This window comes from Arachis ipaensis, chromosome B04, assembly GCF_000816755.2.
Source record: "Arachis ipaensis cultivar K30076 chromosome B04, Araip1.1, whole genome shotgun sequence".
Taxonomy (NCBI): Eukaryota; Viridiplantae; Streptophyta; class Magnoliopsida; order Fabales; family Fabaceae; genus Arachis; species Arachis ipaensis.
In genome coordinates, this window is record NC_029788.2 from 13,890,199 (window position 1) to 13,903,812 (window position 13,614).

General features: G+C 33.7%; 2 protein-coding genes across 2 annotated transcripts; both read right to left on the reverse strand.

Annotated features, from left to right (window-relative positions):
* On the reverse strand, positions 302-3,520 carry LOC107638966. Its single transcript, XM_016342365.2, has 4 exons — positions 3,142-3,520; positions 1,670-2,513; positions 938-1,076; positions 302-739 (listed from the first exon to the last, which is right to left on the reverse strand). The coding sequence occupies exons 2-4, from the start codon at positions 2,220-2,222 to the stop codon at positions 685-687; spliced, it is 747 nt and encodes a 248-aa protein (XP_016197851.1). The 5' UTR covers positions 2,223-2,513; positions 3,142-3,520; the 3' UTR covers positions 302-684.
* LOC107636108 (pectinesterase inhibitor-like) lies at positions 12,344-12,919 on the reverse strand. The gene has a single exon (XM_016339642.1). The coding sequence runs from the start codon at positions 12,917-12,919 to the stop codon at positions 12,344-12,346; it is 576 nt and encodes a 191-aa protein (XP_016195128.1).

The following is a 13,614-nucleotide window of genomic DNA, read 5'->3' on the forward strand; positions in this document are numbered from 1 at the left end:
ATAAATTAGAATGAATAAAAATAACAATTTTCTAATTTTCTTTTCTTTCAATGATCACATACAGAGAAATAATGTCACAGGTGAGATCATGTTCATATGTTCTAGCTATTACTCAAACAAAAACATACACATGACTCAGTCCAAAGTAGGATCTATTTAGCTGACACAATAAGCATCAGGAATCACATCCACAGCATTCTTGGTTCTTGCTCTTTAACGAGAAAATTTCCTTTCTAGTAAGGAAAGCCATTATAAAATATATAAAATCGAATTATAGTCATTAACTTGGAAGGCTAAAAAAAAAATCACTTCAACCGAGGTATGTGGAAATTGGATAACATTAGAATGTACAAAATACAGCACTTAGTTATGTAGTATTTGTGTCAATCAAACCAATGACAATATACATCATTACATAATAATTAGGCCTTCGCAGTCAAAGAAGGAGGTGCAACTTCAAAGGCAAAATCTTGCAGCTAAATTTGTGGCAAGCCAATGAAGAACAGTAAGAACTCTGCTATGGTAATTTAACTCACCCCCAATATTTGATTAATATACATATAGGGGATAAATTACCAATACAGTTAGTCTCATAATGATTAAAGACATAATATATTGAAAAACAAGAAAAGAGAAGCACAATAGCATTAAGCCATATCTTCTGTTGGACTAACTGCATTAACCTTAAGTTCTTTTCAGTTTCTCAGCCAGATCTGAACCTGTTACTTGCTGTACAAAACTGCAAGGAACCATCAAAAGTAGTAAAATTGATATTAGTATGAGGTCGCGCCGTCCCCAAGAATCCCTTTAGAAAAGGAAAACGGTCCCCAATCTTCATTTCATTAGGACTAATTTGTCTAATATTCTAAAAGATACGCGACCAATTTGTTAATTTCTCTTTGTTAAGGGAATAGTATGAAGCATGTGAAACTCTTACCTTGACTGTGAACCAGGTGCTTTTGATTCAACTGCATATGGAGTGAGTTGGAACTGAACTGAAATTAAACCACCCTCTCCTGCCGTAGATAGAGGTGATCCCTGGAAAGTTGCCCCGGAACCTTTTCCGCTTGAAATGCCTGAGAAAGCAAAATCAAAATCAGATAACAATCATGAAAATTAAAGCATTCTCACTCAGAATGAACAGGAAAAGGAAAGCAACAAGACCAAAGTATATTTTCTATCACTCCTTGCATAATATAAAGAGAACTACTAGAATCTAGCTCATGCAAAATCAGAGAAAGTTGCAGCACCCTCAGAATATAGCTGAAGCCGCGAAAGAAAACCAGGACACAGGGAATGTGATCTCAACAAATCTTGGCTAAGGATTATAGATAAAGTTACAACCTCTGCTCACAACGAAAAAGTCAACAGACAATGGAAAAAATGACAATGTTTGATTCCAAAAGCAAGACCATGATCAATTGGTCATACTTCTAACAAACTATGATTCTGAAAAAATTGTAAGTTTGACAAAATAATGATTTGCCCAATATAGAAATGAATTATTTGAAATTCATAATGCCTAGCAAAGCTTAGTTAACCAATGAAAATTCAGAATCCAAAGGTAAGAAAACAAGGCCTCAAAGTCAAACTCAACAATTAGCAAGATCCATATCATATATAAAATGTAAGATGAAAAATAAGGCTTATTTTTTATGATGAAAGTTACCATGGAATATTAGCACAATACAGAAGACAAGAGTAAAAATCATGGCCAAAATGCTGGTATTGGAAGATGATGGCGACGATTGTTTAGCAGCTTTCATCTTCTTCAAGGCTTTCATACGCTCTATCCTTGCACGCTTCAACATGGCAAGTTCAGTTATCTCCCTTATTAACTTATAGTCTGCTGCATTCAATTCTGGAGCTTTCGGAGGCCTCGGAGGTCTGGGAGGTTTTTTATGACTAGACTTTTTACGTTTCTCCTTTAACGGTGTCCTCTCTGCATCCGCCAAGTCTTGCCCCATCATTGGCTTGTTTGCCACTTTCGGCAAGTCCAGAGAAACTTGGCTTAAAGTTGATTCATTGAAGGGGAAACTCGGCATTTCCTCGCCTCTTAAAGAACCTCCGACAAACCGATCGGGAATCTTGGCAAATATTTTCTTCCCTTGGTTTGAAGTACTTGGTGGAGAGATATTCTTTGATTCATCATCTCTAAGCAATGGCAATCCACTTTCAAGATCAACTTCATTCTCGTTATCCTTCGCATTCACATGATCCATCTTGAAGACACAATTGTAATTCCGAGTTCTCGTAATTCGTTATCCTACAAATTTCATCTAAATCACAACCAAGAAACTCAACCACCTCTAAAGATGTTATGCACTGATCCTGGAATCGACCAATAATCATCAACAAGACAATCCTTATTCTGATAGCTCCTCTGAAGGCACATAAGACAGGATTTAGACAACGAAAATCAACACCGAAAACTATATCCCTTCCTCTTCGATCCTTTCTAAGCTCACATTTACTGCAAGCTCATAATTCCCTCCAAACAAACAGGATTGACCCTGCATCACAACACAACACATTTTTCAATCCAATGACCTCTTACAATAATTTCCCCTTCAATGGTGGGGAAACTAGTCTTTTCATCATATGGTAACGGCATGAAAAAGCAAACTAAATAATGTACAAACTTTAAGCTACCTTAAAAGCACCAATCCTCAAACCTTTCAAACAAAATAGGAATTAAAATAAATGTGAATTGTGAACTACTTGAGAACAAAGGAAAGGTAAGGGTTTAAGCTTCTAAGATAGGAACGCATATGAAGCAACACCAAAGGCATTGATATGGCTCTCACCCATGAAAATTCCACACAAAAGAAACCAAAACAGAACAAACATATATAAACACTAAACCCCAGACAGAAGAAAATATAGAAAAAAGGAATTTTGATAACCTGCCACCCACTAACCAATACCTCATCATATCATTTAAAAATTAAAAAAAAAAAAACCGAAAACCTCTCACATTCCAAACAAGGATGACAAAATAAACAAAATGGGCACCCATGAAAGTTGAAAAAGTCAACAACTTTGAACTAGTTTTGGCCACAACACAAAATAAAACATTAAATTACATGAGCAGCATAAAGAGAATAAGAATAAGGAATAAGGAACGGAAAAAATGAATACCTTTGTGGGAAATGGAAGGAATCCCAAGTCCAATGACGGAAGAGAGAGCTGAAAATTTGTAATGAGAGAGAGAGAAAGGGAAAAGGGAAGGGGACACGAGAATATAGAGAGAGTTAGTTTGAAACACTGCAAAATTAAGATTTGTTGCAACGAGAATCTCTCTGTAGGAGCAAATATGTAACACACATTTGTAATTTCTAGAAATGATTTGTTGTGTTAATTTATCCAAAACAAAACAAAAGTGGCTGTTATTAATGGGAATATGGCATATGGCATTTCCCATGTGCTGTGTTGTCTTCAAAAAACGGCATAGCCTGATTGACAGTTGGCACCTCTCTGAGTTTCACTGCGTCTGCGTGGCCCCCCATTTTCAATTTTATTTTAGTTTCTCTCTTTTCTTTTTTGGGTATGGGTTCTTCATCTCTTTCTCTTTCTCTTTCTGTTTTACAATAAGTGGCATTATATCATGTATAATTAATTTGTGTATTTTGTTCAAATTTTTTATTAATATACTTTTGTGCCTTGTTCCTCTGATTTAATCTTAAAACTCTGCTAAGAGAAAGAAAAAACAATACTGTGTTGTTATGGGTTATTTCTGTCTAAAAATTCAGTGTTCAATTTAGTAAATGTTTGTATTTCATATCTGAAATGTATTAATAACTATTGGTAGCTAGCTAGTGGAAATTATTAGCTTGCAAATGAAACGCGTTTTGACGCTTAACGTGCTTACCTCCGCGTCTTGGTTCATTATAATTCAAAATGTGATATCTAGTTATGATTGAACCATATGAATAATCATGATAAGCTGGACAACACTAACTTGTATGTGATAGGTTTTCTTCAACCAAGATCAAGGTTGTGAGAAGAGTCATTAAACCAATAGAACTAGAAAACTAGAGGTTTAAAAATTTAAAGATTTAATTCGAATGGAATCGGATATAATAATATAAAATATTTATGTAAATATATAATATTTTAATAAATAGTGATATTTTTATGTTTTATTATTTTAAATTAGTTAACTGCTAAAAAATAGTATCGATTCGATCGATTAACTAATTTTTTAACGAGTTTTTTTGGTTCTTTAATTAATTTATCGTGTAACACAAAGTCTGAAATTGTAACATTAGTATATGCATAATTGACCCTCACACACACTTACAACAGCACATAAATAAAAACACAGAAAAAATCAAAGTGATTATCTCATATACTATGTTATAGACATATGAAATAGTAGAAAGAAATACAAGAAAATAAAAAGAAGGGAAAATTAAAAAGGTTGAATTCAAAGAGTCAGCCTCTCTCCTACACCTGTCCTTAGTTTTGCTCCAAAAACTTATTATTCTTGGCCTCAATTCTGTCATCATTAATATTCTCTTGTTCACTCTCCATTCAGTTAGAAACCTAGAATTATTCATTTTCTCTCGCGATTTTTTACTATCTATGCTAGGTGGCATGTTAGTTATTAGAATATTCTTATTTTTCTTTTTACCCTCCACCCACTTTTTTCTACTGTAATGAAATGGCAGTGGAGGAATCTTTCCCTTTCTAAGATCAGAACTTTCTATTCCCACTTCCTCAACTCTATCCGGGTATGTAACAATACCCCATCTTAAAGATTTACCTTGTTCTCAAGGTAGAATGAGAAAAATGTCTCTTGAATTGTTGCTGCTGTCTCCCAAGAGTTTTTGAAATTTGACAAATCTTTCTACCTAATCAAAACATCCAACTGGCCATCTTCATTCACCTTAACTGTCAAGACTTCTGTTGGTTTAGCTTGCAGTTCAAATTTAGTAGTTATAGCTACCGATAAGGGATGGATGGGAATGTCGGACTTCACACTTTTTTTGAGTAACGAAACACGAAAGACTGGGTGTATATTTGAGCCTTCCAGAAACTGTAGTCTATAAGCCACCTTCTCAGTTTTCTCCAACACCTCAAATGGACCATAATAACAAGCACTCAATTTATGGTTACTTCGTTTAGCCAAGGACTTGATCCGGTAAGGTTATATTTTGAGAAAAACCCTTTCTCCCACCAAAAACTCCACCTACCTACACCTCCTATCCGCATTTTGCTTCATGCGTGCCTGAGCTTTATCTAAGTGAGACTTAATTTCATCCAATACCTGATTCTGTTCCTCCATTAGTACCTTGACTGCTTCCACCGTAGGCTCATCTCCACCTCTTAATAAACTAGGAGGATCCCGCTCGTAAAAAGCCTTGAACAGAGTCATTTTAATAGATCTGTTGCAACACCTTTACTATCAAAATATCACGCTTCCAGCTGCGCCACTCTGATAGCGACAAGTATTACGACAACTTCATATACTTAATAATAAAATATGAGCCTTTGACTCGAAATCGTATCGCTGTTTTCTTTGAAAAAAACAAACGGAAATACTTTTTCTTGAAAACAAACAAGCATATACATATATACAAAACTTCTTACTCAAGCAACTTACAAATATTATATACATATATGTCAATACAGTCACGAATCCTATCCCTCTTACAAGAATATAATAATATAAGCAAGGAAAATCTATAACATATGTATACAAACAGAAATAGCATATCTAATAACTTGGGAAACACTCCGCAAGCTTCCTCGTCCGTCCTGAAAAGAGAAAACAACAATAATATTCTGAAGAGTGGCGTAGTCGGAAGCATAACATTTTGATAGTAAGGGTGTTACATCTGCGGTAATTGGCATTGTACCAATATTCTACCCAATGAAGCCATTTATGCCACTGAGTCAGTTTTGTGCTCATAGAGCACCTTAAATACGTCTCTACACATTTGTTGACAACCTCACTTTGTCCGTCCATCTTCAGATGGTAGGCAGAGCTCATCTTGGGGGAAGTCCCTGCTGCCTTAAACATTTCCGCTCAAAACATACTCATGAACAAGCGATCTCGATCCAACACAATTAAAATCGAAAATCCTTGAAGAGTAACTATGCCTCGAATAAAGATCTCTGCCACGTCCTTTGTTGTATAAGGGTGAGATAGAGCGGAAAAATGACCATACTTAGACATTTGATCCACTACCACCATAACAATGTCCTTCCCTGTTGCTTTATGGAGCCCTCTAATAAAATCCATGCTCACATCAGCTCACACATTTTCGAGTATAGGCAATGGTTGTAATAATCCAACAGGGAAAAGTGTAGAATTCTTATTATGTTGATAGATGCTACTTTACTTCACATATTCTATAATGATCTTTTTCATCCCCTCCCAAAATAAGACTCCTGCTACCCTTTTATAAATTCTAAAGTAACTTGAAACCCAGCTTGGAATCATAAAACTTATGGAGAATTTTTTGAATGAACTTAGAATTTTTTGGGATGACTAATCTGCTCTGATGAAGCAAATGCCCTTTCCACAGCTTATAATCCTTCGGAACTTCCTTTCCCCTGAGCAATTTGTGAAGATGTCTCAGAGTTTCACATCAGCTTGTACTTCCTCTTTTAAATCCTCTCATTCTGCAGCCTAAACCACTTATAAAGATGCGAAGTGAAATTTTCTGACAGTACATCAACCATTGTATTTTCCCTCCTCTTCTTGTACCTTATTTCAAAATCATACCCCCAATAATTTAGATAACTACCGCTGCTGTTCCTCTCCTATATCCGTTGTTCTAACAAAAATTTAAGGCTTTTTTGGTTTGTGAAAACTGTGAAATACTTTCCAATAAGTAATGCCTCCATCGCTGGACTACCAAGATGATATTCATTACTGATTTAGCTTGAGCTCGAATTGATAGCTTCTGGATCATGTAAGTAATTGGCCTCCCCTCTTGTAATAATATTGCTCCTAATCCTTTCCCTGAAGCATCCGTCTATATGACAAAAGGTTTAGAGAAGGATGGTATAGCTAAAACTGGGACTGATGTCATGGCTGCCTTTAGTGCTTTAAAAGCTTTCCAAGCTTTCTTATTTCACCTAAAATTATCCTTTTTCAGTAGTTAAGTGAGTGGCTGTGCAATTTTTCCGTAACTCTTCACGAATTGCCGATTCGGTCAAATCCAAAAATCCTCTCAAGCTTTTAAGGTCCTTAGATGGAGGCCAATCTAGTATATCATATACCTTTTTTTGGGTCAGTTTCCACACCTAAGGATGAGATGAAATGTGTATCACCCTAATATTTCCAAAGTAGCCTTAAGATTTATTTGGATCATATTGGTTGTTGATACTCAAATTTTACGAAATTTTAAAAAAATAAAATCTTTGTAAAAAATATTTCATAAAAAAAATAAATAGATAACTAGTTTTATTTTTGGAAGCTATTTGAAAATAGTGAGAACCTTGACCACAAGAATCGTTACTAGTTGGGAAGTATAAGTGGGCCTAGTGATACTAAGACAGAAAGTGGGCGTACTAAATCATAAAGGCAAAAATAATAACAAACTTTACTCATATCAAATGATCATATAATAAATAAAAACAAACATCATAACTACAAGTGTAGTCACTCAATAAAGATTAAATAAGATACACAGGAAATCCTAATTCTCTCACTTTGCATAACTATGGCTGAAACAATCGCCTATCCTCCATCCTTAATATGAATTTGGGTAAGTACTTAATATTTCGTATCTATATCCTTGATATCTCGCTCCTAACCATCTTATAATGTACTGGACTTTTTAGCTCAATCAAGTAGCATATTGATTTGTACCGCATTGTTCCTGAAGATGGTACGGAGAAAGGGGTGAGAAACAAAAGTTTTTCAGTAGTTTATCTATATGATGTCATCGTATTCATCTCCAGCCACTTCAAGTTTTAAAATAAAAACAATGATAATGCAATGTCATTCAATTATTATTTTTAAAAGTCTTTGTTAGTCAGAGTGGTGTAACTTTTAGATGCTTCTCATTTACTTATATTATGACACATATGACTCATGACGAAATGCCTATAACGTTAAAACATATAGAATGCAAACTCATGAACCTTGACTTGGTTTTCTCGTAGGCCATAAAGCAAGGCAAAATAAATAAGAGAAGAATAGTAACATTGGCATAGATAAATCAAACAGAAAGAATAGCTAGTCCCCTTTGAATCACAAATAAGAGAAGAATAGTATGTGGATTCTTCTCTAGCTAGTCCCTTTGAATCACAAAAATTATGAAACTTTGACTTGTTTTACTTAATTTTTCTTTGATATTTGTTGATGCAGCTATGGTTATGATCCTTTTGGTCTCAGCAAGAAGCTAGAGGACTTTACCAAGTATGTCTTAACGCTTTTTTTCAAACTTGATATATATCCTTTTGGTCACATTAGTTTATGAACTGCTTTTAATATATTTATTATTTGAAGTATACTGGTTGATCCCTTTTTTCTGATGTTAAATTGCTCTCTAGTATGCTTGGCAAGTAAATTCACTTTATTAAATGGAAATGATCATCTTTCTTGTTCCAGAATTGGTTTCAAGTAGAAAATGAATGTATATATGCATGCATTAAGAGATGAACACAGAACTATATCTCTGTTCTCTCCTTGTTTAAGTGAATGCTCATTAGCTCAGGAGCTTGTGTTGGAAAATTTACTCGTAATTAATGAGACTGAGCTTATATTTATGCAGTATAATTGAATGATTTTGCAGGATTATGGCTGAAGTTGAAAATATTGCCGCTAATTATAATGAGACTGAGCTTATATTTAAAAAATTGGCTTATTTTCTTAATTTTTCTTTTTCGTTTCCTTGGACATAAGTTGGCTTATTAGTCAAGGCAATCAAGTTTATGTATCTAGCTTACTTTTATATGTTCACTTTTAGTTGCTAGAATTCCTTAGTTATTTTTTCATATTTTAGGCTTTGGCATCCTACTTCGTTAAACTTCATGCAGAATGTAGTTAATGGAAACCAGAGTCCTCTAATAGCTGTTACCGAAGAATGCCAGGTGATTTTTTTCAGTTAATAGTTTATTTAATGCTTTATTGTCATAATGAGTTCTTCCTTATTCCTTCCTTCAGCTACTTGGAACTTCTCACAAATGCCTTGGACCGTGAAAATTGGTCACTGGTTGATGATTAGATTTCTGCTAATTTAGAATTTTGTAAAAATAATCGCGTTGTAAGTATATTTTCTAAACTAACAGAGAATCCTTTCGTACAAAAATTTGGTTGTCACAAGTAACAAAATCCAATAAAATTTATAACCGAAGTATTTAAACCTCGGGTCGTCTCTCAAGGAATTGCAGGGAAGTATGATTTATTATTGGTTATGGAAAAGTATCTTTTTGAGTTTTTAAAATAGGGAACAGGAAAATAAATTAGCAAGAAAGTAAATTAATAATCATGAAAACCATTGCAAGGTATAAGAACTGGAAATCACATCCTAGTTATCCTTATCAGGTGTGATGAGAATTGTTTATTACTCCCACTTAGTTAACCCTTACTAAATAAAGGAAAGTCAAGTGGACTAATTAATTTGATTCCTCAAGTCCTAGTCAACTCATGTGAAAAGACTAGCTTTAGAGCGATCCAAATCAATCAGCAGTTCCCAAATCTCAATCAACTGCTGAGTTTGACAACTTAAGTGTTACCAATTACTTAACCAAAGCCAAAAAAGAAAATAAATCTAAATTAAATTGAAAGCATCATGAATAGAATAAAACAATCATAAATCTGAAATACCTCAAATTATATTAAATAAAAAAATCAATTCTAACATGGAGTTCATAAGCCAAATTGAAAAGATAAATAACAATTAAAGTAATAGAATAAATAAAAGTAAAAAATAAATTAAAGGAACGTTGAACCTGGAATCAAGAGAAGTAGCCTAATCATAATAGAAATCCTAAATCCTAATCCTAAAACCTAAGAGAGAGGAGAGAGCCTCTCTCTCTAAAAACTATCTAAAACCTAAAATTGTGAATATGAGAGTTGTATGAATTGTTATTTTTGAATGGATTGATTCCCCCACTTTATAGCCTCTAATATGTGTTTTTTGGACCGAAAACTGGGTCAAAAATAGCCTAGAAATCGCTGGTTGCGAAATCTGCCACGCTGATTTTTTGTCACTGCAATGCATCCGCGTGAATCACGCGTTCGCGTCACTTATTGTCAGGAAAACTATAACATATTATATATCATTTCGAAGCCCCGGACGTTAGCTTTCCAACGCAACTGAAACCGCTTCATTTGGATCTCTGTAGCTCAAGTTATGGTCGATTGAGTGCGAAGAGGTCAGGCTGGATAGCTTAGCAATTCCTTCAACTTCTTGTATTCCTTCCACTTTTGCATGCTTCCTTTCCATCCTCTAAGTCATTTCTGTCCTGTAAACTCTGAAATCACTTAACACATATATCATGGCATCGAATGGTAATAAGAGGGGATTAAACATAGCAAATTAAGATCAAAGAAACATGTTTTCAATCATAACACAAAATCAGGAAGGAAAACATAAAGCATGCGAATTGTATGAATAAGTATGAGAATAATGGATAAAATTCACTAGATTAAGCACAGGATAAACCCTAAAAATGGGGTTTATCACTGATTAAATTCCTCATGTCATCTTCTTACAGTGGATATGACACCTCCAGCTTGTAACAAGTAAACAACTAAACTATTCCTGGTTTTACCATTCTTGTGACTGTTGCTCTAGAATATTATATTACAATTTGTAATTCAGTGTAGTACCACTAACGTTTAGCTCAAGGAATTATCTTTTGTAGGTAAAAAAGTTCACAAATGTTTCAGAAACAATTATGTATGATCTAAGGTATTAGAATTTAAGTTGTATTGTTTCTGTATTTTTTTTTTCAGTTTTTAGTTTTGGAATTCGAACTTGAGATTTATTTTGTATTTGAGTATTAGTTTTTTAATGTATAAAAAAAGGTTTAATTACTCTGTTAGTCCCTATAGTTTCGTGAAATTTTCAATTAGGTCCCTATACTTTTTTTCTTTTTAATTGGGTCCCTACACCAAATTTTTTTTCAATTAAATCCCTCTTAGTAGTAATTGGCTTAATTTTATAGGGACCCAACTAAAAAAAAGAATTGGTACAGGGACCTAGCTAAATAAAAAGAAAAAAAAGTGTAGGGACCTAATTAAAAAAAAATTTGGTGTAAGGACTCAATTAAAAGAAAAAAAGTATAGGAACCTAATTAAAAATTTTGTGAAACTATAAGAACCAGCAAAGTAATTAAACCATAAAACAATTATCACAAAAATTATGTCACTAATTATTGTTTGATTTATCTTGTACTAAAAATTGCATACTATATTTGTAGGTTTGGTAATAAAAAAGGATTGAAAATTTATATTTTGAAGCGATGAAGGTAAAAATAAGAAAAAGGATTTTTTAAAAATTTTATAAGGTTATTGCCACGCTTTTAAAGCGTGGCCGTATCACTGGCTATCGCCATGCTTTAAAAAGTGTAGCCATATCTTTCTCTATTGGCACGCTTTTAAAGAGTACCCAAAACAAACATTTTGGGACGTTTTAAAAACGTGGCGATATGTGCACTTTTCAGTACGCTTTTTAAGCATACCTATAGGTTAAGACCTATGGCCATGCTTTTTATGTGTGGCAAGAGATGAAAGCGTGCCAACAAAAAAAACGTGCTGATAGTTCCACAAAAGCGTGGTGATAGAGTAACCGGCACGTTATCGGATGTGACCCTTTCAAAAGCGTGCCAATAACTCAAAAAACGTAGCGAAAAATTATCGACACACTTTTTTGCACTTTTCGACACGCTTTTAAAGTGTGGTAAAAAACTTATTTTCTTGTAGTAAATCTTACGTTATTTGCAAGGTATCAAAGGTGCTCTTGTAAATTATATGTTAGACGGCCTCCAATTTTAAGCATTACAAAATAACAAATTTATTCACATTGTTTATTCAGGCACATAACATTTTAAGGATTTTTATCCGATACTTGATTTTAACTAAGTTTCGAACCCTAGTGTGGTTACTATGAATAACCATTGTGCCAAGGCCTCAACCACGTGTAACGCAAAATTTATGTACAATATTTTTTGACATTAAATTTATGTACAAGTTATTAACCATGATCACAATACAAATAAAAATATAAAAAAACTCTATACAAAAATCGAAGAATATTGGTCGTCCAAGACCTATAAATGAAGCTACGGCCCAAAAGTTATGTACAAATAAAAATCAAAACTCATAAGAATCTTCTATAAGCCAACACCAAAAAGAAAAACTGCAAAGTGAAATCTATGCCAAAGTTTGGTGCACAGATTGAGGCATTTTTGTAATAATGGACACAGCTATGCTACATATATTTTGCATATAAATATTGGTATCGGTCATGACTGCACTAGAGCTCTCCTTGCATTTTTTCTCACATGAACCAGCTAGGGTTCCAGCAATAAACGCATTGCGGTTGGCACAACTATAGTCACCTTTGTCCATGCATTTAAGAGCTTGTGGCAAAAGCACGTTCACAATCTTGGTATAAGAGACTATGCAACTTTCCAAGCTACTTTTGAGTTTCTTGTCCTCGGATTGCTTTTGAATCTCCTTAATGCGGTCTATCGTGGCTGATGCGTTGGCCGCGACGACCTCTAGGGCTATGCGAGCAAATCCTGCAACGTCGACGCCCGATCGAAGTTGCAGGGGTTGCAAATGTGATTTTAGAATGAAAACGCAAAGGTAGTGATGGGGTGTTTCTCGGCATACGGTTTCTAACAAGCCTGGTTTTGGGATGGTGGATTGGATTGGTTGGATCAAGAATAAACATGAAATTGCAAAGTGAAGTGCAATGATGGTTGAAAATGTTGAGAGTTTCATCTTCTTCCACAGAGAATTATTATTGATGATTAAATAACACAATAGGAGGATAATGGAATAACTATATAGCTAGTTTATTGTGCTGCAGAGATTGAATGAAGCAAAGGTCTAATTCTTTTTCGTGACTAAATTATTTTGAGGCTTGCCTTTGTACTCGCCCGTCCTCAAAAGAGTTGTGGTTCACAATGGTTCTTCTTTTGTTTTCTTTTCTTTTTGTATTTTTTTTCTTGGTTGTCAATGTTTTAAGAAACATTTTAAATTCCTAAGTTTCAATATTAATCTCTTAATAGTGAAACTTTTTCTTTTCCTTTGCAATTCGTGGATTAATCTATTCTATTCTCAAAATTATTTCATCATTAAATTAAATTCTCAAATTTCTCTTTGATTCTTTTTATTAAATGTTATCCCTGGATTTATTATTACTTTAATTAGGGAGTTAATTTTTTAATTAATTTTAGCCAATTATATTATTTAAATTTTTTTTATTCTAAATTTTAAACTATAAACTTTAAATCTCAAATTCTAAAGCTTATATTCTAAACTCTCTAAACCCTTCAAAAGTTGATAGTAAAAAATATTTACAATAAAAAATTAACAAATTTAGTTAATTGAAAAATTATTACTTACTGGCGTTCAAACAGTCATTAACGTATTTGGTGGACCGCTTCTTAACTTTTTGAGTTTATTACTATAAT